The 25394-nt window shown below is 39.1% G+C and overlaps 1 protein-coding gene across 4 annotated transcripts in view; it reads right to left on the bottom strand.

Moving 5' to 3' along the window:
• Positions 1 to 23970: 23970 nt before the first annotated feature.
• Positions 23971 to 25394, bottom strand: part of STIM2 (stromal interaction molecule 2) — a 62342-nt gene continuing 60918 nt past the window's right edge. For 3 of the 4 annotated variants that reach the window (XM_061379959.1, XM_061379963.1, XM_061379961.1), the window contains one exon: positions 23971 to 24646. In XM_061379959.1, the coding sequence (XP_061235943.1) occupies positions 24166 to 24646 (481 nt within the window). In that variant the 3' untranslated portion in view covers positions 23971 to 24165. Of the gene's footprint in view, positions 24647 to 25029; positions 25179 to 25394 lie in introns of all 4 variants that reach the window. The other variant, XM_061379962.1, reaches the window with a different exon arrangement.

The following is a 25394-nucleotide window of genomic DNA, read 5'->3' as shown; positions in this document are numbered from 1 at the left end:
ACATGGAACTGTTGGAACAAGTCCAGAGGAGGGCCAGGACGATCAGGGGGCTGGAGCACCTCCTGTATGAAGATAGGCTGAGAAAGTTGGGGCTGTTCAGTCTGGAGAAGAGAAGGCTGCATGGAGACCTCATAGCAGCCTTCCAGTATCTGAAGGGGGGCTATAGGGATGCTGGGGAGGGACTCTTCATCAGGGACTATAGTGATATGATAAGGAGTAATGGTTCAGACTTCAACAGGGGAAGTTTAGATTGGATATAAGGAAGAAGTTCTTTACTGTGAGGGTGGTGAGGTGCTGGAATGAGTTGCCCGAAGAAGTGGTAAATTCTCCATCCCTGGTGCTGTTTAAGGCCAGGCTGGACAGAGCCTTGAGCAATATGGTTTAGTGTGAGGTGTCCCTGCCCATGGTAGGGGGGTTGGAACTATGTAATCTTTAAGGGATTGGAACTAGATGATATTTAAGTTCCTTTCCAACCCAAACCATTTTATGACTCTATGAAGTTGTCCACAGGTTTTCTCAGTGAAACTACAACAGCCCCACCAGGCAGCTGGTGTTAGCACCAGGCTTTCCCTTGGGGGCTCTACAGCAGCAAAGCAGCTCACTGGATACAAGCACAGCACACTGGTTTCAAGAGGTAAAGAAATAGTTTCATCACCATGTTTGAATAATGAAACACTAAGACAGTATATCTGAAAGAAAACAAGTAGAAGATTGATACAGAGCAAGGTCAAAGCACATAAACTGATATTCCCGAGAGAAGCAAAGACAGTTTTTCTTAATGCCATGTTAATAAGGGTGGACCAGATATTGATAGTTTACAGCTCATAAAAATAAAGTCGTGAGCAATACTTGGTAAAGTGGCAAGTGCAAGGATTTCACTTACGCTTATTCTGGGATAAGACACAAAGTCAAAAACCTTTTGTAAGACAGCTTCATTAACATTAAAAAGATGTAAAAGTATGACATTCTTCTAGTACAGAGAACAGCTACAAAGGTAGTAACCCTCACCTCCTGAACATCATTTTACGTTCCTTGATAGCAAAGCCCTGTGGAAAACACATTAAACAATATTATCATAGGCTTCCCACTTCACAGAGAACAGAATCTCCTCATGGTGACTAGAGCAAGCTAGAAGAAAAATGATGTTGCAAAAGGTGACCTCTGAATAGTTTTACAGGCAAGTGATAATATAAACCTATTCTCCCAAAATAGAACGGCACAAGAATTGCAGTTATGAGCTAAAGAAGATTAGTTCAAGTCTCCTATAGCAAGGAGAAAGCATTTTGTTTAAATTTAAGAAGCTACAAATTAAGAAATATGATTACATTAAGCAGAATTCAGTTTTGTATGACCTTTCTCATTGACAACAGGGTATGAGTAATCTATAGAAACACTGGTCTTGTCATATCAAGCAGTGCATAGCAGCATTAATGCTGAAGACCTTCAAGGCTGCCTAATGATAAATGGTTACATTGCCATAGCACTAGTTAGCATGCAGAGTGCCAAAATCCCATGAGAGTCAAAATATTCCCAAAATATATATCACCGATTACAGTTTTGTAAAGAAAAGAGAACAGATTTCTTACAAACAAATTGAGCAATTGAAGGCAGCCTTTACGCTTCGTTTTGGTAATCAGGTTGATTTATTTTATTTTAAGTGGTAGGAGTACAAATTCATACACTTTTAGTCAATAAAATCCTGCTTTTATAGTCTATAGCAATGCTGAACTTACAGGCTTTGGGATTTATACATAAATAAAGCTGAAGCTCAAAAATAGGCAAAGTATTCTTCAGGTCCTGTTTAAAAATGTTTAAGAGTTTGTGAGCCAAGCTGACCAGCAGTTTCTTCACAAATTCAAATATTCATATTTTCCTGAAGCTTTTCCACTAAAAATGTCATTTATTTAAGCCTCCTTTTACATTTCATATTAAAAACAACCCTCAAAAGCAAGGTTTCCTAGCATGTCATTTTTTTTCTCAACAAAAGAGCTTTGTTAAGGGATGTTGGGAACAGCAGCCACCTCCAGCAGCTCCCACCCAGACCCTCCCAGTGGAGCTCACCCTGATGTCAGGGTCTCTGTCCCAGGCTGAGAGACATGGGTGCTCCTTTATCGCTGCCAGATTCAACCTGCACCAGACTGCACACGTGTGACCCCAAATTCACACACATGCACACGACCATAGACAGTCACACAAACTGCCACAGGCAAGGCACTGCCTTCACAGTGTCCACTTATTGGACTCATGTAAAACACGGGCCCAGACAGTCAAGTCCCCTCACCCTATTCAGCTCTGAAGGCACAGACACACACACAGCACCCTCCAGGTTCACAGGGACACTTGCGGGACCCCTGAGCATTGGCACAGCTCCTCTGTCCCTTCCACACCCTTTCCCAGACCCTGGGCCCTCTCACCTGTCCCTCAGGTCCCCTGTTTCTAGCTGGTCCTGTTCTGTTTGCTGGTGAATACACTCACACATCCCAGGTCCAGGGAGACACACTCACCACAGCCACCAGTGCCAGGCACACGGGCTGTGGCCCCCAGCCCCTCACTCACTCCACCCCATTCCCACCCAGGGGCTGGGGCTGAGGCCTCACCTGCTCAGGGGATGGCACAGAGACCCCACTGGCCTCAGTAGCTGCGTCCACAGGCCAGGGGTGTCCACAGCCCTGGCACGACTCCAGCTGCTGGCACCAGATTCATTCACATCAGCAGCTAGTCCTTGCAGCACTCACACACGGTGAGATTACACAGAGAGGTCATTAAAAAAGTATCTAATTGCAAGATCAGACTGTGGTGATCAGGTGCAGGGCTCAGTCAGACAGGCATACTGACTAGCTCCGTTTTACAAGTAACCAGCCCCTTCCATGCCATTTTCTGTCTACTCCCGCTTTGTTCCTCCCTGATCTCCTTGCCTTGCACATTCCTCCATCAGCTTGTGCAGTATCAGAGACCCACTGCAACATCCTGGAGCCTCAGGTTAGCAACTGTATCAGCTGCAGTCCCAGTTATTTCCTGATAATCCATTAGGTTTTGTTTCTTGTCTTTCTCCCAGTATGTTTGTCTGTCAGGTCTGTGTCTGTATTTTCATTATTGCTTCCCCCTTCTCCTTTTCATCACATCCGACAACATCTTAAGAAATAAACATTCCCACAGCCTTTATCAGTTAGTGTGACATACCCTCATGTACTCCCATATACCCTTACAAACGTCTGATTGAAGTTAAGTGAAATCAAGTAAAAAATGCACTTCAAAAGTCTCCATGGATAAATTGCCACGGGAGTCTTTCACCTATTCTTGCTTCTGGTGTATTCAGGCAAGGACTATATTCATACTCATGTATGTAATTTGTACTCCCTGCATTTACAAAGAAGCTCCACTTTGCCTCAAAGAATCCTTCTGGGAGGAAAGCTATACTCAGTATAAGTAAAGGGTGCTTTCAATTCTACTGCAATAAGCCAGTATTAGAGGGGAGGGGGAAGAGCCTAGATAGTCCACAAACCAATGGCAAGCATCTGAAAGAAAGCTTATTATTTCTTTCCGTCTTGTTCCAGTAGTTACTTATGTGCTCAAAACCTGCACGACAGCAATCCGGCTACAGAATTTAGAACAAATAGTAAGCACAGCAAGAGGACTTTTCCTAAATAGTTTTCATTTAGGAATAGCAATAACATACTGGCCAAGGGTGGCCAGGGAGTGTAACGACACAGGCAATAAAAACACATACTAAACAGAAGCACTGGCATCATTAAAGTGGAGAAAGAGGAAAAACATTACATCTTTGGAATTCTCTACTCTCCTCCACAGCTCCAGAAAGATTTCTGGATTTCAAATGTCTGATCTCCCTAAAACACTAATTTAATTCTCCCTCAAGAAAGCATTTATCATCTGGGTTTTGGTTCTTATTTTTTCATAATCTGAAGTCCAGAAACACTGTCAGGAGGACACAAGAGATTATGATTAAAATACTACACTGGGTAATAAAGAAATTAAACCCAATGCTCCAAACCAAAATTACTGAATTTTGGATTGAGGGTGGAGCTTATGTCAAAGTGTTAATCTAGGGTAACCATCTTAACCATCAGATGAGCTCAGTCCTTCTAGACCCATACAACGCACCTGGGAGATAGAACCCACACTTGCTCAGGATACACATTTTAGCCTAAAAGAAATGCTTCCTTACAAACAAGTCTGAAGTGCTCCAGCTCCCCATTTAACATGAATTTTGAGTCAGAATTTAATTCCTCTGTCTGCAAAGAATTTGACATAACACTGTTGGAAAGATTAACTCTTCCCCCAACCTCAACCCCTCCTAGGAAACTAAAAGTAGGTTGTACATTCCCAAAAAGTTGCTCCAAGTATCAGCATTTTATAGCAATTACACTTCACAAAACATTCTTCAGCTTCTAATTGAGTCAGGCAGGTTTTATGAAGAAAGGCGCTTCCCCCGCCCCCCCTTACAAAACACAGCTTATGAATTCTACCTGCTTACTGATGAATTTGACACTATTGGAAAAATAAGGCTGCTGATTTAGGAAACAAGTATTATTCACACTGGGGAGGAATACATCATTAACCATTTTTTGTTTCTTAATCTGTTCTTCATGTGCTGTAGATAGAACAATTCTGCCACCTAGAGTAAAATCCAGGACCAAGATAAAAAGATTCGGGTGAATATGCACGATCTTTTTTACTAATTTGAAATAGAAAAGATACCCTTCGTGATTAAATGCAAATATTGTGTGTTTATTCATCGTTTTTTTTTAAATCATGCTACAAAATATTTAGCAGGCTGTGTTGCTTGCTATCAAAATCAGCAGTATTACCAGAGAACGAGGGGGAATACATGATAAATAGAGTTGAGATCATTTACATTTTTATTGGCCTTTTCATTATACACATCTCCAAATATTTCCACAACTTCACAAAGCAGACATTCATTTCCCCATACAGAATGGGATAGAATTCCCTTAACAAGGTTTTAAATCAGGAATTGGTCTATTTGGTCAAATCAGGAAACTGTCACCCAATTTAACAGAAATTTTTTTCCAGTTCATATACATATATATGTATCACATTTCCAAACATTTTTGAGGCCAAAAACTGCTTCTACTTGATATGTAAAACCCTGTCCTCTAGCTGGGTGGGGAAAGTGAGCTAATGGCAAGGCAAAGCAATTCCTTACAGAGTTGATGATCTTCAGCTTAATTTATGTAGAAGCTAGGATTTTAGCATCTTATTAGTATGAATTCATGCATCTATCTCCAGTTCTCCAGCTCACAAGGGTGAAGAACTGATGTCTCCTTGGATATGAACCTCTGGTTTTAAAGACTGCAATAAATTTAAAGCAATAAATCATCCTATTCTGAGGGCTGAAAGGACATGTGCTGAGCTCTTCCATAAGCAGTTATGTCAAAATACCAAATAGCACACAATTTTTCCTCTAGTGACTGAAATACATTTGTCATCATGGTAGATGGAGATTCACTTCCAACTAAGCAGACTAAAAATACCATTTTCTTCCTCTAGGTTCTCTCTCAGACAGAGGAGAACACTCTATGCAAGGGTGTGCAAGATTAATCCCCCAGCTCACCAAGCACTACTTTAAAAGGCAGGGACAAGAACTCCCTTCAGAGGCAGGTTCTGAGTGTAACATCCAGATCACAAAGTCTTTAAAATGTTTCTCCTAGAAGCCAGGAGGATCTGCCAGATAAGCATCTGTCTTTTTCACAGTTCTCTTCCTTAAACACCTGCTGTTCCTGAAGCCTAGATATTGAGATAGCTGGACCTTGGCATAACCCATCGTGACCATCCTCATGTGGCAAGTTTTTGTGATAGGAAAAGTACCAAGAATGAGCTGTTGCTGGAACTAAAAATAGCTTGTGCTTATTGGCAATAATATGTTGCACCGGATGCACATAGCACACTTCATCTGAGGATCTAAGTGTTTTGCAAACATTAATTAAGCTCTGCACTGCTGTTATGATTCACAGAATGCCATTATCACACCCAAGGGATGCAGGAAAGAAAGCCACTGAAGCAAAGTAGAGGGAAGCAAGCCCTTGAAAGCACAATGACTCTGGATGCATTTCAGATCACATCAATCTATATATATATATCCTAGGACAAAGAAAGTAAAGTCAAGGATTACTCAGAACAGAGAATTTTATTCTTAACATGATTTATAAGCCATAGGTACTTTAAAAAAGTACTGGTTTCTTCTGACCATTCTTTCTTTTCTTGTCACTTGTGGGATTACATATTATTAGCATTTCCCAGCCCTATCATTATTTCTGTTTATTCTGCTCTCTTACTAACCCTGAGTACATTCACCTTTCTTTTCAAATCTGCTAGTCTTGACCTACTTCCCATCATGTCCTACAAGTAACACATTTCCTCCAAACACCCTATTCCTCGCATTCTTCCACTTGACATTCACCCCCAGAAGCCAGAGAACACTTTCTCAAGCTGTACCTCACTTCTCAGTTCTGCACTGCCCATTTCTGACTCCCTGGGGAGCAAATTGCTTTCTATTGCTAGGAACAGGGAGTAAATAGACAAATATCTCAGGAGCAGAGTGCAGCAACCATTAGTTGTCCCCCACTACTTCTTTTTCTCATCTCCATTAAAGCAGAAACACACTGAAGGATGTGTTGCCAGAGCTTCAATAACCAGCTCCTTTTGTGCTGTGATAGCTCATCACAGTATCAGCCACAGCATTAACAGGAAGCCAGCCTGACTGAGCGCCTCCCTGGAATGCCTGTGGACACACAGAATGCAGAACAGACATTAGGACTGCATGCAGGGCTAAGATCTCTTTGGGACCATGGAAACATCGTGGGACAGCTCGCACAACAGCTGCTGTAATGGGTAGATACAGGACATGATGGTGAGGAGGGAGAGTTGCCCTTGCTGCAAGAGCACTGCAGGCATGTGTGGAGCTCTGCCTGGAGATGGGTAATGAACCAGCTTCTGTGGGTCAGAATCACTGGGCAGATCAAAGAAGGTAATGCTGTAGTGAATGCCTGCTACCAACCAGCCAGAAATACTGGATTTTTGTGGCTTTCTTCAGGCAACTGAAGAAGCCTCACGTGTACAGCCCTTGCCCTCCTGCAGACTTTGACCACCCCAATATCTGCCAGAAGGATAACACAGCAGAGCACAAGCAATTGAGGATGTTTTAGGAGTGTGTTAACGATGACTTTCTGATACCAGTGATCAAGCAGAAAAAGATGCTCTGCTGGACTTTGACTTACAACAAAAGAATTGGTCAGGGGGTGTTGTGATTTAAGCCCCACAGGCAGCTCAGCCCCAAGCAGCTACTCACACTCACCCTAGAGGAATGAGGGAGAGAGTTAGGAGGTCAAAAGTGATATTTAAAAAAAGAAACATTTAAAACTTGTAGTTTGAGATACAGACACCTTAACAAAGGGTAGGAAAAGAGGGCGAGAAAAAAAAAAACAAAGAAAAAATACACAAAAGCAATGGCTTACCATCAGCCAACTGATACTCAGATAGTCCCCAAGCAATAACCATCCCTGGGAAACTCCTCCCCAGTTTTATTGCTGAGAACAATGGCATATGGTATGGAATATCCCTTTGGTCAGTTGAGGTCAGCTGTCCCAGCTGTGTCCTTTCCCAGCTACAAGCTACTCCTTAGAGGGGAGAACAGAGAAACAGAGAAGATCTTGATGCTGCACTAACACTGTTTAGCAACAGCAAAAATATTGGTGCATCATCAACATTTGGTAACAAATCTAAAACACAGCCCCATACAGGCTGCTATAAAGAAAATTAATTCCATCCCATCCAGACACAGTATAGGGGGTATGAAGGTTGGGGACAGTGTTGGCTGCGACAGCCATGAGCTATGTAGTTCAGGACCCAGAGAGAAGGGAACAGAGGAAATAGTAGGATCCTGAACTCCAAAAAAGCTGACTTTGCCCTGTTCAGGGCCCTGCTTGGAGAGGTGATATGGAGTATGGTGCTGGAGAAAAGAGTGGTTCAGGACAGCAGATAGCGAGTGTTGCATCTTCCAGAAAGCCAACTGACCTCACCTCAAACCCTGCAAAAGTGATGGAACAAATAACCCTGGAAGACATTTCCAGGCTCAAGAGGTACAGGGAGGTGTTGAGTCAGCTGGAACTTACAAAGCAGGAATCATGCCTGTGTAGCCTAACAGCCTTCCACAATCTTTATTGATGAACTCAGTGAATGAGGAGAGATAAGTGGGTATGGTTTATCTTGACATTAGCAAGGCTTTTGACAGTCTCCCACACCTTTCTCACAGATATGCCTTCAAAATTAAATGGACAAAGCAGATTAAAAACTGTCTGAACTACCACGCTCAAATTGGTCATTGTGATCAGCAGCACAAGGCCTCACCGGATGCCAGTCACTAACATTGTACCCCTCTTCATTAATGAACTGGAAGGTAGGACAGAGCATACCAACAGCAGGCCATCAGATAACTGATGAGGAGAAGTAGCTGACAGACCAGATGGGTGTGCTGCCATTCCAAGGGACCTCAACAGCCTGCAGAAATGAGCCAACAGGAACTTCACGAAGTTCAGAAAAGAGAAATCTCAAATCTTTATCTTTGGGCAAAAAATCCCAAACACCAGCACAGGCTTGGGGGCAACTGGACGAGAAAACAGCTCTGCAGAGAAAGACCAGATCCTGATGGACAACAAATTGGACATGAATCAGCACTGTACCCTTGAAACAAAGACCAACAGTCTTTGAGGATACACTAGGAAGAGCCCTGAAAGCAGTATAAGAGAGAGATGGACAAACTGGAGTAGTTTCAGCACAGGACCATGAAGATGATTGCAGGACAGGAACATCTGATAAGTGGCTCAGAGAGATGAGATTGTTTAGGTTGTAGAACAGAAAGCCCAAGGGGACCTTATCAATGTGTATCAATATCTAATGAGAGCAAGACTAAGCCAGACTCTTCACAGTGAAAGGACACAGAATAATGGCCATAAATTCAAATAGGAATTTTCATTCAAAAATAAAAAAGTAATAATAAAAAAGACACTATGGAGTCTCCATCTGTGGAGGTATTCAAAACCTGCTGTAGGTGACTGTCATGGTTTAAGCCCAATTGGCATCTCGGCCACACAGCCCTCACTCACTCCTCCCCCTTTCATCCTTCCACTCCCAGAGGGGTGGGGAGGAGAACTGAAAAAAATGTAACTCCCATGGGTTGAGATAAGAACAGTTTAGTAACTAAGGTATGACACAAATCACTACTGCTACCACCAACAATAATAATGATAAGGGAAATAACAGAAGAGAATACAACCGCTCACCACCCACTGACCAATATCCAGCCCAACCAAGCAGTGATCTAGCCCTTCCGGGTAACTGTCCCCAGTTTATATACTGGGCATGACGTACTGTGGTATGGAATACCTCTTTGGTCAGTTTGGGTCAGGTGTCCTGTCTCTGCTTCCTCCTGGCTTCCCCTCCTCCCTGGCAGAGCATGAGACCCACAAAGTCCTTGGTCAGAGTAAACATTACTGAGCAGCAACTAAAAACATTTGTGTTATCAGCACTGTTCCCAGGCTGAAAGTCAAAAGCACAGCACTGCACCAGCTACTAAGAAGGAGAAAAATGACTGCTACTGCTGAACCCAGGACAGTGACCCTGCCTTCAGTAGGGGTGTTAGATTAGACAGTCTCTAGTGGTTTCCTCAGATTCTAAAAGTTCCATGATCCTGTGATCCATGTTCTGGTGACTGGATAAAGGGGAGGGGAAGGAAACTGACTGTTCCCCAATATGTCAATATGTTTCAAAATCAATGTGTGGAAAGCCATCAGAGATTGCTAGACATTCTCAGGAAATACACACTAACTGCAACCCACCAGCAGGTTAAGCTATCAGTCATCTCACCCAGAATAATATCCCAGAATGCTTTTGAAACACGAGGTGGACTAACTGACCATGTTGAGTTGCAATGAAAATCAATCCTCTGTCAGGAAAGGAAACAAACTCCAGAAACACGTACTATGTTTTATCAGAGTACATATGTTACTGTCTACAGCTAGTGACCAGCAATGACAGGATAAGCTTGAACATTCCTCACTCCTATTTGTGTGTACTCCATTAATTCATAAATGTTTTTAGAATAACTAGCAACACAGATATGAAATACATATAAAGCACTATTGAAGTCTTTGTGGTGGTTCTGTACCACTTTACGCTTTACGTTCACAGTACATTTGTGTCTTTTCTTCCCCCCCCCCCCCCCCCCATCATGTCACTTTATGAAAGTCCCTGTTCAAGATGAAGGAATGTCAAAGCTGCTTTTTATATTATACTTTTCATGGCTTTTCATTTTACTTGCCACTCACTTCCTTTCCCCCTCATCCCCCCAGAATTACTAGGTTAAAGCATCCTGAAAGACAGAACAGAGTTCAAGGTAGCTTTGAAAATCAACGCTTCCCTTTGCAAGAGAAAATGCTTAGCTCTCAGAAGAGCTTTATCCCTTAATCTAGTGAATAACTAACAACATCTCGAATTCAGAACAGTACTTTTGATTAACAGAAGCTTAACATTTATTTGACCCCTAGCAGGAAGTCAGTTACTACTGCCTTTATTTTACAGAAAAATTGAACTGTCTAATTAAAAGTCACAAAGCAGGTGACAAGAACTAGATTTCAACTTCCTGTCTGAAGCTTAACTAAATGTATTATGTTATCTCATCTCTTTGTATTAATTAAAGCAAAGATCCAAAGTTACTACCTTTGTCGATACTCAGCTTTGATAGGCCAGAAAACAACAGAAATCTTTCACTTCAAAGTGACAACAAACAGCAGATTTTTTCACTTGAATGCTTCTTTGCTTTAAGATGTTAGTGGGAATTTACGTGGATCCTTAGCTATATATTTATTTTATATATATACGTATATGTATATAAAACCACATACACACTGCTTAAGTTTGAAGCAGACAATTTTCTTTTACATAAGTTTTCTTCTGTTCCTGACATTACTGTGAAGATGGCCATGATAGGCAGTAGCTGTTTCATTCAAACTGAACCTGACTGAGCTATGCTAGGTTGGGTCCTACCAGCTAAGGCCCTCAAAACATACAAAGCACAGTCTGTACCAGTCCAGGCAGTGATCAAACACTAACTTGGAGTGTACTGGGAAAGCTCAGCTGGGGCTTTATCTGGCTGCTGAAACAGAAAAGAACGAAGTCTTACTGGTTCATTAAAAGCAGTTTTGCGAGACCTGCAGTTTGGTAGAGTATTCCGGAGCAGCTATCACCACTTAAGATGAAAAGGTCTGTACAAAGAAACTTTCATGAAGCAAACTTCTTCACTGTTGTGAGCAAGCCAGTACTGCTATGTTTTCTCACAGAAAAAAAAACAAACAAACAAAACCAAATGAGAAATAAACCCACACTACCTCATTCTCACTAAGGACAGGTAAATGATTTGCATAGTGCAGAGTATATGTGATCATAATATGATATATTCTTATGCCGTAAAGATGCAAAGTGCAGTCTCATACACAACAGTAATTTGCTATGTATTTCTACAATCTAATTCTGCTGTGGAGGGACAGTATAAATATTAATTAATTAATTCAGTAATTAAGATTTTGGTTACACTTCCAGCATGACTTAGCAAGAATTTGCTAATTTCAGCTAACCATATCATCCTACCAGACATGGGGACAGAAGTACAATAGGAACATTAAGCAATAATCTTATTAGAAGACAATTTGGATGAAATACTCAAGCTAACTTGCATAAGCTATAATTTCAAGTTGGGAAGTCGATGGAGCACTAAAGTGTTTCAGGTTTATAGGATACCATTTTAAACCAGCTTAAAAGCCACAGGTGTCCATACTATTAAACTACAAAAATATAAGCTTCCAATTATAGATTCACAATTCTGAAAAGTAATACCAATGCAATCTTTGAATTCATACCTTTGATACCCTCTCACTCAAATTCTTCATTGCTCCAACTGCACCCTACAGTAGAGTACTGCCCAAAGCAGGTGTCCCTTTTCTGCTACAGTCCCATTTCTTAGTGAAAGGAAAAGCCCTCCCTGGTAGTACACACAGATTTCCCTAAAGTCTTCAGTAGGCAAACTATGAGTGTGATATATCATGAACCCCGAACCATAACAGTGATTCACCAGTATAAGAGTCTCAAGGGAAAAAAAAAAAAAAAAAAAAAAATCTAGTGTTTCCACAGGGTTCAGGCTGCATTTAAAGTGAGGGAACTATTTGTTTAATTCCCAAGTCTGTCTGTGCAAATGAATGTTTAATTTCTCCCAGAGAGGGAATACAGAAAGAAAAACGTCTTTTTCACAAACAGCTAAGAAATTGAGCTGCCTGCCTAGCTTATATAATTCTTTGTGGAGAAGTCATCCTCTAATGTGCATACTAATTCTCCCTTGTGAAAAGGAGCAGCAGTAATAACCAACAAGTTGAACATTAGCATATTTGCGACCTAACTGTCAAATCAAAATGTGTGAATTACAGTGCTGACTTCTCCATTGATGTTACATTCTGAACATATGCCATCTTACACAGTGCTTGGAGATGAAGAACATCTTTAAAGGGCTGGAAAACATACACCCCCTTCTCCCTCCGGAACAAAAGAAGAAAATTAATGTTTGGTTGTAATGCAACAAAATCAACCACAGCTCTTTGATAGTAGGTTTGTCTGAGCTCCCCTGGAAAATAGGACACTTGAGAATTCTTAATTACAGGAGACACAAATCCAAGATAGCCAAGGAAAGATGAATTATTTCCATTCAGTCTGGAAATAATACAATCTCAGAACAACTGGCTCTGCAGGAATACTGGACCATCTGGAAGAAACCAAAAAGAAAATCATCTGAATCAAAATACACCACCTCTGCCTACACATGCGTATGGCAGGTAAGCATGGGGTAACTATTCCTCTCAAGTTTGGCAATGGATGTACCTAAAGAGAATACCGGGAAAGCAATGAAGGAGTACATGTTGTTGGGGATCTTACACTTAATTTCAGTATCTCTAGACAAAACAAGGGGAGCATAAGCAGAACTGTATTCTCTGCTATGAACTCTGGAGCAAGGCATGGCAAAGTATATGGTCTTTAGCTGCCTTTAGAGAAAGCGAGAGCAGTAGTTTCTGCTTTCATGCAGCTCTCCCTCACAGGACTCCTGCATGAGCTTTAAATTAAGGATCTCCAGATAATTCTCAAATTATTACCAATATCATTAATGAGAACTCTGAACAGCATAGTCTCTTCAGACATGTGGAAGAGCCTGGCTTGGTTTTCTTTTTCGCTTGCTCTACTGCCAAACAGTACACTGTATCTCTCAATATGACTGACTCAAAAAGATCAAGAAAAGCTCTTGTAAGAGCATCACAGTAACTAATTATTACTTTGCACAACTGGCCATACTTTAAATGTCTTTATCACTATTTTCTGCACACACAATCCTGACATCATGCATGTTCAAGTTGATTAGCAGCTTGACACCAAATGCTACACCAGGCTGCCAAGTCTCTTTCCTTAGTTCTAAATTACACCTAAAGCATTTTAAAGAAAGTAGTTAACATTTCTAACACGCATTTATCAAACTCTTCTACACTTTATTATACTAATTCCACCTTTACCATCTTTAATGAAATTAAAGACCAACAAATCTAACAAGGTGTCTTCACTATTCCCATCAGCTCATGCAAGCATATTACTCCCTTTAGTTTCTTAGCTTGACTGCTTTGCCATGAGCACCTTCTTTTACAGCCCTTTGAAGGAGAAACTACTGTGTTTTCCTTTATCCATACTACTTTGGGATATTGAAGGACAAAGTAATACTGATCTTTTTCTTTTCAAGAAAATAACCAGCTTCAAGACTGCAGTAACTAGAGCTCCTTCAAGGCTTTTACTTAATTAATATTTACATGATTTAGACAGAAAAAGCTTCAATATTTTGGTGAATTAGAATTTTCTCTACTCCTTGCAGAGCCTCAACTAGTTTACTTGCCTATGGCACCCTAATATTAGCAATGGCACTGAGTAACTACAGTAGTTGCCGCATACACATGATGCCTAGCAATGCCCAGTAGCTCTGAACAGACCTTGAGGAATTAAGTATTCCAGGCTTGACTACTAAACTTAAAAAAAAATCTCCAATAAAAAACTTTAAACTTGCCAAAAATAAAACTTAGGTTTGCCTGTAACATGAGGAGATACACTGACAACAGCAAAGCAGCAGGAGTATCCCAGGCCTGATTTAGACAATGGAGGTTGCATAAGTACACTTAAGGGCTGCTCTGCACAGCAGCCTTTTCTTTGTATTACACAAGACAAAAAGTCAGATTTACTACAAAATATAACTTCCTGTTGAGGCAGACATTGGGAGTGATGGGTTGAGCAGCGTATCAAAAGAAATTATGATCACCAACACACATTATATTTAGCTCTTTTACACAAGAAAACTTGTATTAAAAGACTGCATTCTTTTATTTGCATTTTCTCAACAGGGTTTTGGGCTTAGGTTGTTTGGGTTTTTTTACTTCTACATATTAAATTTGGAGGATTTGCTGTTTACAAATCTGAAGTACACTGAAGCTGAAACTACAGTTAAAGCACCCCTTTGGCTGAACAATTCAGCAACACCTAGACACATGAATGCAAAGTCTTTTTAAAGTGTCATGGACTTCATCAGAAAAAGTCCACATTCAGAAGCACTTTATTTGTTAGATACTGGCAATGCATTAACTTCTATCAACTTTCATCAAAACTCAAGTGTTTTTTTCTATGACTCTGATGCTTCTTCTATCCTGAACAGAAATTAATCAAAATCTCTGACACTTATTCAGACTATTATATGCTCTAACTAGGCAACAGCATAAAATGAAAATACTTTTAAACACCACAGGTTCTGGTTATCGTTGTTTTTGTTTTTTTTTTTTCCTTGTAGAGATTTAGTATAGTCATCTATCTTGGAGCATTCCTAGCAGATAACATGCTATCTCCAAAGGCGTATCCAAAGTAATTTCTGATGGTTTATTCTTCTCAAACTATTTTACCTAAAATTGCTACAAAAGATTAACACATTCTATAAGTTGAGTAGAAAGTGGAATGGATCCCCCCTTTCCATACACACACCAGCAGTATTTTAATTTACACTCCTCTTTAGGATTTTATCTCTACACCTTAAAAACAGAAGTATTTTCAGGAGCATGGGGGGGGGGGGGGGGGAGTAGGCACTTCAGTAATTACACAGGCTGTGTTCAAACTTCCCTCTCATATGCCTCATCTTTATAATCAATCCATCATTCCTCCACACCCCTGCATTTCAGAGCACAGACAAATAACGGTAAATTCTCCTGTGCCCCTGTCCCCAGCCTCTTTCTTCACCCACACATGTATTCACATGCTTTCACCCATGTGCTGTAATTGTGACTTCCAATTTCTGAAATATTTTCCTATTGCTAAGCCTCTTCTTTATAAAACCAATGAGAAAAACTGGAGGATAAGTGGCTTTGCAAGACGTGAGCAGTATACAAGACAAATAGAAAATCCAGCATAAAGTTCATAAATTACTACCGGAATATTATCAGCCACTAGCTGACAGATAAGGCCTTTTAGAACAAACCCCAGCCTTCAGAACTTAACTAGCTAACTTACTCTTGGAAACACTGGGGAAAAAGCGATATTTTTAAATACAGAAGTAGGAGAGACACAGGATTGAAGCAGACAAGTATTGCAGCATTAAGCTGACAGGGAGCTCAGCTAGACATTACTTTGAAAACAGACAAATTCCTTGATAAATATTTTCTGCTGCATAGCTGCATTAGCATATAGGGAGCTCAGCTAGACATTACTTTGAATACAGATAAATTCCTTGATAAATAAATATTTTCTGCTGTATAGCTGCATTAGCAGATCCTTAGCACATCCTTCAAAGGCAGTCAAAAAGATCAGAGGAAGGGAGACCTTTAGAAAAACTGACCCAGAACCAGTTTAATCAAGAGCACTCTATCTCTAGGAAAAGCTCAACACCCAAAGGACAAGAGATTACCTGTTCCATTTCAACACTAATCCACACTCTTCACAGACTGCAAAAGCAGGATGCTACAGAATTGCACATGCAATGTCATTGCCCAGTGGAATTGGTGAAACTATCAGTTTAAAAGCCTAAATTTGGCAGGGTGAGGAACTTTAATTCAGTAGTAATCAAAAGCAGTTCATCTAGAAGAAAAAAATACTTCAGTGACAGAATACCAGTTTGCAGAGGTTAATTAACCAAAGCTCAGTAATATCCCATGGGATTAGAATGCTTTGTGTTCCACTTACTTGGGTGCCCAGTCTTGCAGTAGACATTTCTTATAAGCTGTGCTATAATAGCTCAATTTAAACTTGCAGTAGAAATTAATAGTAGGTCTCCAACAGGAAGGTATTTAGATTTCTGAATAAGCAGAGCTAATTTAGGCTTTGCCAGTCTTTACACTTTTTTCCACTGACAAACAGATAACACTCTTTAATCAAGGACACTAACAGTTCCAAGGGAAACAAGTGACCAACTCACACCAAGTTATTGCTTCTGAAGAGAGCTGTATTAGACAACTACAACTGAAAATAATTTATATACAGATTCAATTCCCCATACCCTATTTCTATTTAGAAGAAAATTATTTTGCACTCTAAGTTCTTTAAACATAAATCACATTGATCCCATGGTCCACACTTGTACTGTCACTCCTTTATCTCACCGCAGTCTTGTCATCCTTGCATAGGTTCAACTTTAGGTTACAAGATAAGCCCTTTTTAAAAAGCTCTTCCTGATGTATCCCTAATGCTTCTTCCTTCTCAGAGTTGATTTTTTATTTTTTTTTTAGAGAGCCCCAGGTTCTCAAACTAATCGTCATAGTCAAAATCACAAGGCTATGCATTAATCCAACAGTCATTTGGAACGACTTTTCACCTTGTTTGATAGAAAACCCACAAAATCCCGTATCATGAAAATATGAAGCAACTTAAGCTCAGACAGGTTATTTCAAGCACAACCACTAAGACTGGGGATTTCCAAGCCTAACTGTAGCACCCTAGCTGACAAAACTGTCTCTACATGTGCCTTCCCAGTAATATTGCTGTCAAGTTTCAATGCCATGAAACAAATAAATATTGGCCAGAATCCTAAGCAGAACAAAGAAAATTTATCTCATGATTTCTTTGGTTTTAGTAAGTAACAATCAAAGTTTACATACTCTGGGAACACTCTACGATCAGGTAACATTACATAACATTTTCATTAACACAGTTTCACTTTTCAAAATGGAAGTCAGATTTATTAAACATTAAGTGTAACAACACATCAGAAATCAATATCCACTTATAAAATAAGGCAAAGTAACATGAATAAACACAGGAAAATACTGTCTCAGACTCTCCAAGCAGGACATTTCTCAAGACTCACAGGAAAAAAAAAATATTTTTAAATGCAAACAGATTCAATTCCCAGAAACTCTTTTTTTTCCAGTTGTAAAGCAATATATAGCTAATGGGAGGTAAACTAGAAAGGGGAATGAAATGCATCATGCTGTACAACAAAGAAATACTCCAACTGCATTTTGTGTACAGCATTAACAACATGCAGTAGATGAGGTTAAAAGCAAGTACAGCGTGTATATATTATAGAGACAGGAAATAGTCAGTCTGAGGGCTTTGTTTCTTGTTTTAGTTCAACTAATGAAAACAAACAGAAGCTAAGAGCAATTAGAGGAAGAGCAGAATCTGCATGAAGAAGGACATCTCTTCCCAGAACAGTAAAGCATCTTAAGATAGATTTAAGCTGTGCACATATTTACTTGTCTTGGTCCTCTTCTTGTTATGTCATTGAAACATACCTAGATCCCATGATGGGATTTATGTAAGTATCTACATTTTTGTATAGCTGTAATTAAAGGAAACAATGCAAGCCATTCAAATTCTGGTAGTCTTTTAAGTCAGGCATTAATGTGCTGAACACGCACTACAAAATGTTATTTAAATTAAAAATAAAAACACGGCAAGGCATCTCCCAAACAACCTTGCTAAAATGTAGGGTATTTTAATTCTTTTTGTTGCTTGGAGGACAGCAATGTGAAAACACCCATGCTACCCAATTCATTTCATTAAGAACTATTTAAACGATTCTTGCAGATAAAAAGCTGGGATCCTTGTTGATTCTACGCAGGTCAGAGCCTGGCACATTTGCCAGTCCTTTTTTTTATTTTTATTTTTTTACATAAATGTGTTTGTTGTTTTTTTTAACAAACCCTCAAGATCTCCTATAGCTTTTGTAAGCTATTGAAAAGCAAGCAAGCACAAAGCACATGCAAATTATTAGAATTATATAGCCAAATGTAATTAACTACAAGGTTCCAAGCAAGAAGTACATCTACATTCCATGGGGAGACTTGGTCTTGCTGGGAGATGGATATGAAAGCTGATAAAGAACATAGGTTACCTGGCTTACTTCAAGTTCTCTGTCTTCCATCTGAAAACTTTCAGGAACCTACTCTACCACCAAACAAGCTAATAAGCTAGTACAAATATTTAATATTTTAATTTCAGTAAGAATGGACTAACGGCTGACAACTGAAGACTGACTTTCATAGGGATGGACATACTGACCTTAATTTTAAACTAATTCAAGTCTGAAAATAATTGTGCAGCATCAAGATACAAAGAACAAAGGAGAATTTAAGAAGGATAACTTAACCACTCACACAGAAATTGCATCAGTCAGTGCTCTACCTAGTGCAACTGGAGTACAGCAGTGTTTCTCAAGACTAGAGCATGGTTGGATACTGTAAAAACCATCTACCATTTTCCATTTGTAATTCTTTGCTAAAAAAAAAAAAGCTACTGTACTCTAGACATGAGCATAAATCAACTATCAGTACCTGTTTATTTTTTAACAGTAGAAGGATCACAAAGAACTGGATTGGACTGAATTAAAATAAAAGGAATGTAAAGGAGAAAGTCTTAATTCAGATGTCTTTACCACATATTAAACCAAAACTGACTTTAAGACACACTACTAAAATCATTATCTGAAACTGCTCTGAGGTCTGGCAATCACATAACTTCGTGCTGTAACTACTGAATTTAATGTGGGCTCAAAAATATAGTAAAAATATGAAGGTAACACTCTGCAAGGCACATCTAAAAAAGAAAGGTTGTTTTGTTTGGGGGTTTCTTTGTTTTTTTCTCTTGGATGAAGAGTTACTGATCTGAAAGCTCTGAGATTAAATGTATCTCTCATCTCCAGCTATGTAAGTCATGAGAATTCCTCAGTCATCTGACTCAGGAACAGGCAAAAAAACCTCCAAATTCCTTTTCATCGACTGCAAAGAGCAAGAGGAATTTCCTTTTACCCTGCTCAACTGTGCTTTCCTTAACATCTAAGCATAAATTAGTTCTGCTCTAATTTCAGTGAAGCATTAGATACACAGAACACACAGTTTTGTAAACTTGAGATTCAAAGTTGTAGAGAAAAAAAGGTAACGCAAATGAATGTTATTCTGAAAGACTGAAGTGGACTGTTTAAGAAAAGCCATCTTGCTTAAGTAACGTCAAATGCAAGAGCAACTGGGAACAACAGTTTAAAGGTTAATATTGTTACAATTTATATGAATCAGTACATTCTGTTTATGCAAGAGAAGAGTAAGTGGAGGTTCAGATCACCACCATCACTAAAGAGCTGGAAGGGAAAGCTAGATGTTGAAAATGTGTATGACACTGTTGAACTGCTACTGAAGCCTCAAAGAATGGTTTCCTAAACATTTATATGCTGTCAAGCAGTCAAACTACTGGTAAAAGCCTTTCTTTGGTTACTAGTTATATCAACATCTAAGTCACTAGTAGAAAAGTTTATCAGCACTTGGAATCAAACAGCCTTACTAGGCTTAAACATTGTTCAGTGCAACATCCACGATCAAAATGCCTACAGCAATTCAGAGCAACCAGTGTTTCAAATATGAGATAGTAATGCATCACTTTAGTCAGTGCAACCAGAATAGATTAGAAAACTGTGCTCAACCTACTTAACATATTGTACAAGCAGATGAGCATATGCTAAAGACTTCCAACAACCAAGTCCTCTATTTGGCTTTAAAACAAACAAACAAAAGCATTCAGTTTATTTACCTTCTTCTCCCTTGCTTGTAAGTAAATGCATACATTGTAAAAATAAGGTAGTAATCCCCCTCCAGCAATGTATCTTGGAAATGGAATGAAACTTTCATGAAGTTCTAAAAGCTGGTGGTGTAAGAAATGCTAATTAGAGCTCATCTCCCTCCTCTGCATGCTGTTCTTCCATATACTGGAAAGAAAAAAGGAAAAATTTTGGAAGCTTCAATTTCTAATTGATTTTATCTTGTAGGCTTCTGATCAGCCATAAATTAATGCCTAACTCAAGCTGGCATCCATACATATGCTAAGAAAACTCAAGTCAAGCATCCCTGCCTTCACTATCTTCAAGGCTTCCAAATGAGGAACTGTATTCTTACTATAACATTATTACGTTGACTATGATGGAAAAATCTTCCCTCTTTCAGCAAACTGCCCATCAAAAAGTGGATGGTAATCTGCTACCTAGGTACAAGTGAAGTGAGGAAAGAAAAGTTGACATATGTCTGGAACTGCCAATGTGCAATTCTAAATTCAGTCACTGAAAAGGGAAGAAGAATCAACTGGTTCAATCTCCAAGTTTGTAAGCTGATCAAATGCATTCCCAATGGCAACCAGAAATGCCTTTCCTGAAATTTTTATTTGACAAAAAAAAAAGTGCCACACAGCTTTTGTAAGAACTGGGGGAAAGGTTTGGGTTTATTCAGTTTTGGAAGAATTGGTGTCATCTTCATATAGAACCACACACTTGATACTTCTTCCTTTTACAGGTTAAAGAGTTAAAAAACAACCTCTTCACAGAGAAACCTTTTAGGCAGTTTCCACAAAGGGGCTGCTGTCCTGACAAAGAACTAAAAAAAAAAAAAAATAAATTGTTTAAGAAAGCAGAGATCCTCATATTCCGATATATACTAGAGAATTTAAAATAGAATGTGGATTTTAGCTATACAAGCTCAAAAAAAGAGTCCTCAGCCATTCAAAGCTGATGACACTAGATGATTGTCTTGAACGACTGACATGACTTACAGAAATCCTACTGGTTGGAATGCTGGCTGGACTGTCTGCCAGCCAGTTTACACCATTAAGCAATTGGGGAAAAACAGACGACCTTTTGAAGGACATCCTTTCACTTCTGAGATGTTGACATACCAGGTACTTCAAAATTAACACTGGATTTGATGTTTGCCACTGAGGATGTACCCGAGCCAGTGCTCTCAGCATACCTTAGCAAAAGGATGCTAGCAGCTTAAAGATCAGCATTTCTACAGAAGCCACAATAAGAACAATGCAAGTCACTTAAACTGTGGGCAAATTTAGGTGTCAAGATGTGCAAAGGGTCTATTAAAATAATAAAAATTATTCCAAATCTATTAAATTAAAATTACAGTTTGTGCTCCAACATACAATACTCAACACTTCTGATCATAGTAACTTAAGCTATTAGCTCTATAATATTTATTAAGAAGTAGCTATAAGTTACAGAATAGCTGGGGATAAACAGTTGGGTTTTTTTTTTCCAGAAGGTAGTTAAATTACTTAACACTTAAACTCAAGCCAATGAAGAGTCCAACACCTCCACTGTATCATTTTTTGGTACGCTTACTACAGAAAGCTGAATTTGTCTGTTTTGGCTCCTCAGCATTTAAGCTTGCCTGGCTTTGACATCAGGATTGAGAAGTGCTGTCCTCCCACTCCTCAGTACCAGATTTTCTTTTCTCATGTGTAAATATACACTCTTAAGTTTCATCTGATAATGACAGAGGCAGAGTTCCTCAAAATTCACACTGCAAGATTAACCATCCAACCCCAGACCTTACTTTAAACTCAAGTTTTTGCTATAGCCTTCTCAGACGCAGACATCAAAGTTAAACACTTTTCTGGTAGCAGCCTTCACCATGCTGTTTAGGAGGTAAAATAAGTTCCATACCTTTCTGTATTGTTTCCTTTTTTTATCTACCATGAACAGAGTGTACAAACTTTGAGGCAACTGTTACCTTGTGATTATTTTTTTGCAGCTATAGCTGTTCAATCTGATGCTTTATATCATAATGGAACAATATCCCATTTCTGTTTGTCCTTTCCTAACTTTACCAAACAGCTGATTCCTCCTACGCATTTCTGTATAGATGACATACAACCATTTCTCAACAATAAAGCTCTGGATTCTTTCTGTTCTGTTAAGGAACTGATGAATGTACCAGGACTTTTAAGGTATTTGCACATGTGAGGCTTCCATCCCATTTTCTAACTCTCTTCTAGCCATGAGCTGCAGTAAATGCATCTGTTAACATCACCACCACTTCTTGAGGACAAAACTAATACATCAGTTATGTACAGTGGAACCTCAGTAGAAAATGACAGAAAAGACATCACTTGACTCCAATTAGCTACAGTTTTTGAAAGCTCCTTACTAGAAAAAGAAACAGGCAGTCAGTGAATTAATTCTTTCATACAGTACAGCATGTACATATTGGCAAGAAGAGAACCCCTAATCACAGGTCCCTGGCAGTGGCACCTGTTATTGTGGAAGAGATGAAACCATTTAGCCATCACTGGGTAAATTGTTTGTGTTCACTAGAGCAAGAAGTATTTCTTTGGAATGTACCTCGAAAGAAATCTATGCTCGGTATTAGTATTTTCAAACAGACTCAATAAAGGCACTGTTACTCAAGCAGTACATTTGTTGTCTCCAACTGTTAAAAAAAATAAAAATGATTCTGAACAAGTAGCTACTGTTGCTCTAAGAAGGCTTCCTTATTACCTCCTACTAATTTCTTCTCTCCCTATAAAAGCTTAACATAAAAATTCATCTGAAGTGTGTCAAGCCTCACCTACATATCTAAAATTATGAGTTAGTGTAACAGTGTGCATTATAAAATTATACCATTTACTTCAGACATGTCTGAACAGCTGAATCTTCAAACTATACAAAAATAAAGTGTACGAAATCTTACAAAAGGAGGACATTAAGACATTAATAGCTAATCCAAAAAAATATAACACCTTACACACAGCAGAAAGCATAAGCAATGTAGCCTGCAACAGCTTTCAATTAGCAGGACCTCTGAAACGAGTATCAGCTAAAATTAGAACAATCACAAACACAATGTTTCCAATTTATTATCTTTGCCACAATACAAACTTTTACAAACCAAATGTCCGTTGTCTGTCAGTCTGTAAACTAAAGCTACTATCCCCCCTCCTCATTTGAAGAGGGTGAATATTTTCAGTCCTCAGTCGAGATCCATATCCATCACTTGCATAAGGAATCAAGAGCCTCTTCTCTTGTTAAATTACCATATTTTTTTTTTTGTCATACAGCCCGCAGTGAAGCAAAAATCACAGTGAAAGTCCTGGGAAAAGCATGATCTTTACAGCAGGACTTGAACCATTCTAACAATAAATGCATCTAACAAAGCTTCCCATAACAAAAGCATGGCATTTCCATTTCCAGAAATCAAGTCAATTAGAAATCCTAAGTTCTACTTAAAAACCCCAAAAGATCTAAAAGTGAAAAGATTCATCTTCTCAGACAAATACAAGTCTTTCAGTTTCATTTGTAGAGAGACTTTTCCAGTCTTTAAAACAGTAGTGCAATTCCATTAGTTCTACTTTTTATTTTTTCTTAAAGTCCAGTAGATAAATGTCCTAGCTCTACAGAACAATAGGAATATGCTCCAGTAAACAAGAAACTTTGGGAAGCCCAGGAAGGCTTACTAGTCCATTAAAGCTTGGGGGGGGGGGGGAGAGGAAAACCAAACAAACCCTAACAAAACAAACACTAAGAAAGACAAAATAATAAAAAAAAAAATAAATAGGGAGAAATGAATGTAAACTGTCTGAACTTTTTAATGATTTCTCATTGACAGCTGGCACGACCTTTGACAGTACAGTGAAGTTAAATATAGTTGACCTACAGAGCATTCCATTAGGGCATCCAGTTTGGAATGCTCAAATGGAATCACATTCCTAAAGATTTAAAAAATAGTTCTATAACACTACTACAGGCTTCTGCCCACCTCACTTACACTTCTTCTTAAAGAGGCTTTTTATTTTTGATGGCTTTTTGGTTTTTTCACCATTTTGGTAGAGGTCCTGTGGGATGCTACTTATCCTGGGGACAGAAGCAGCTTCATGGCTGTGTTTAGTATCACTGCTGGCTGAAGAACAAGAGGTGTGCCGAGGTTTTGGGATAGGGATCCCAACTGAAAGCTGGTTCATGCTGCAGGACTTCTCCAGAATTCCATTATAAACTTTGCTTGCAGGACTAAAGATCATGCTCTTAGTTTCTGCCATGCCTACGCAGTCAGGAGAGCCCCTAGAAATATCTGCAGTTAGAGAAGAGGAGTCTCCTGTAGATGATTCCTCCAGGGAGCATTCTTCTGGGGATGCTTTCTGAGAAGAAAGCACCTGGTATATCTCAAGACTTGCTGGAGGAGACTGCTTCCTTCCAGTGGACGAATTTAACGAGTCACATTCCGAACCTGTTTCCTGTACTTCCCTGAATCAGAGCAAAGAGAGGAGAAAACACAACTGAAACTACTAATTCCTTTCTACAGTTAAAAAAGGAAATTAATTTAGAATCAGTAACATTAGCCTAAAAGCACCACCCACACTTTTCTTAGTTAATTAACAAAAACCATTTTGTTAAACAGTTTATGTCACAACTTGCATTGCATCATTTCATTATCTAAACTTAAGATAGTTAATTGTGCAATCTCATTTTTGTGGGCAGCAGCATCTACCCAGAATCAGTCATTTGTATTTCAGTTCAAAGAACAAAAACTATCTTTCTGGCATGTGAAGTCAGAAAAGTTATAAAATGAAAGGAGGAGATTTAAGCCTATCATATATAAAAAGTTTCTTCAGGACAAGTGTCCCTACCTTTCAACAAGCTCATTTGCTCCTTCCAAAAGGAATTTAACCTTTTCCTATGAGGCCATGTAACAAGAGTAGGTACACGCTCAACATGCTGTAAGAATTGTGTTACCATCCATCTTCTCTTCGCCCAGTAGCTGACATTGCTTTTGATCCTAGTTTCAGATGTAAAAGCCAGTAACATATTGTAATGGAGAATCAGGGTTAGTTCAGCGCACCCTGGATTGTAACATTACTTAACTGTATATGACATACTAGCTATTTACATACACACACCAGACAAGAACTCTCTCTGTTCCATGTGGACTATATTAATCTATATTATCCTACAGATTATTTTAACTTTTTGCTTGGTTCAACCCCTAATTCTA

The sequence above is a fragment of the Neopsephotus bourkii genome, unplaced genomic scaffold, assembly GCF_033783945.1.
Source record: "Neopsephotus bourkii isolate Nb327-2 ecotype Australia unplaced genomic scaffold, CSIRO-AGI_Nbou_v1 NB_1780, whole genome shotgun sequence".
Taxonomy (NCBI): Eukaryota; Metazoa; Chordata; class Aves; order Psittaciformes; family Psittacidae; genus Neopsephotus; species Neopsephotus bourkii.
Note: the sequence above shows the minus strand (reverse complement) of the source record. Positions and strands in the feature narration are given on the sequence as shown.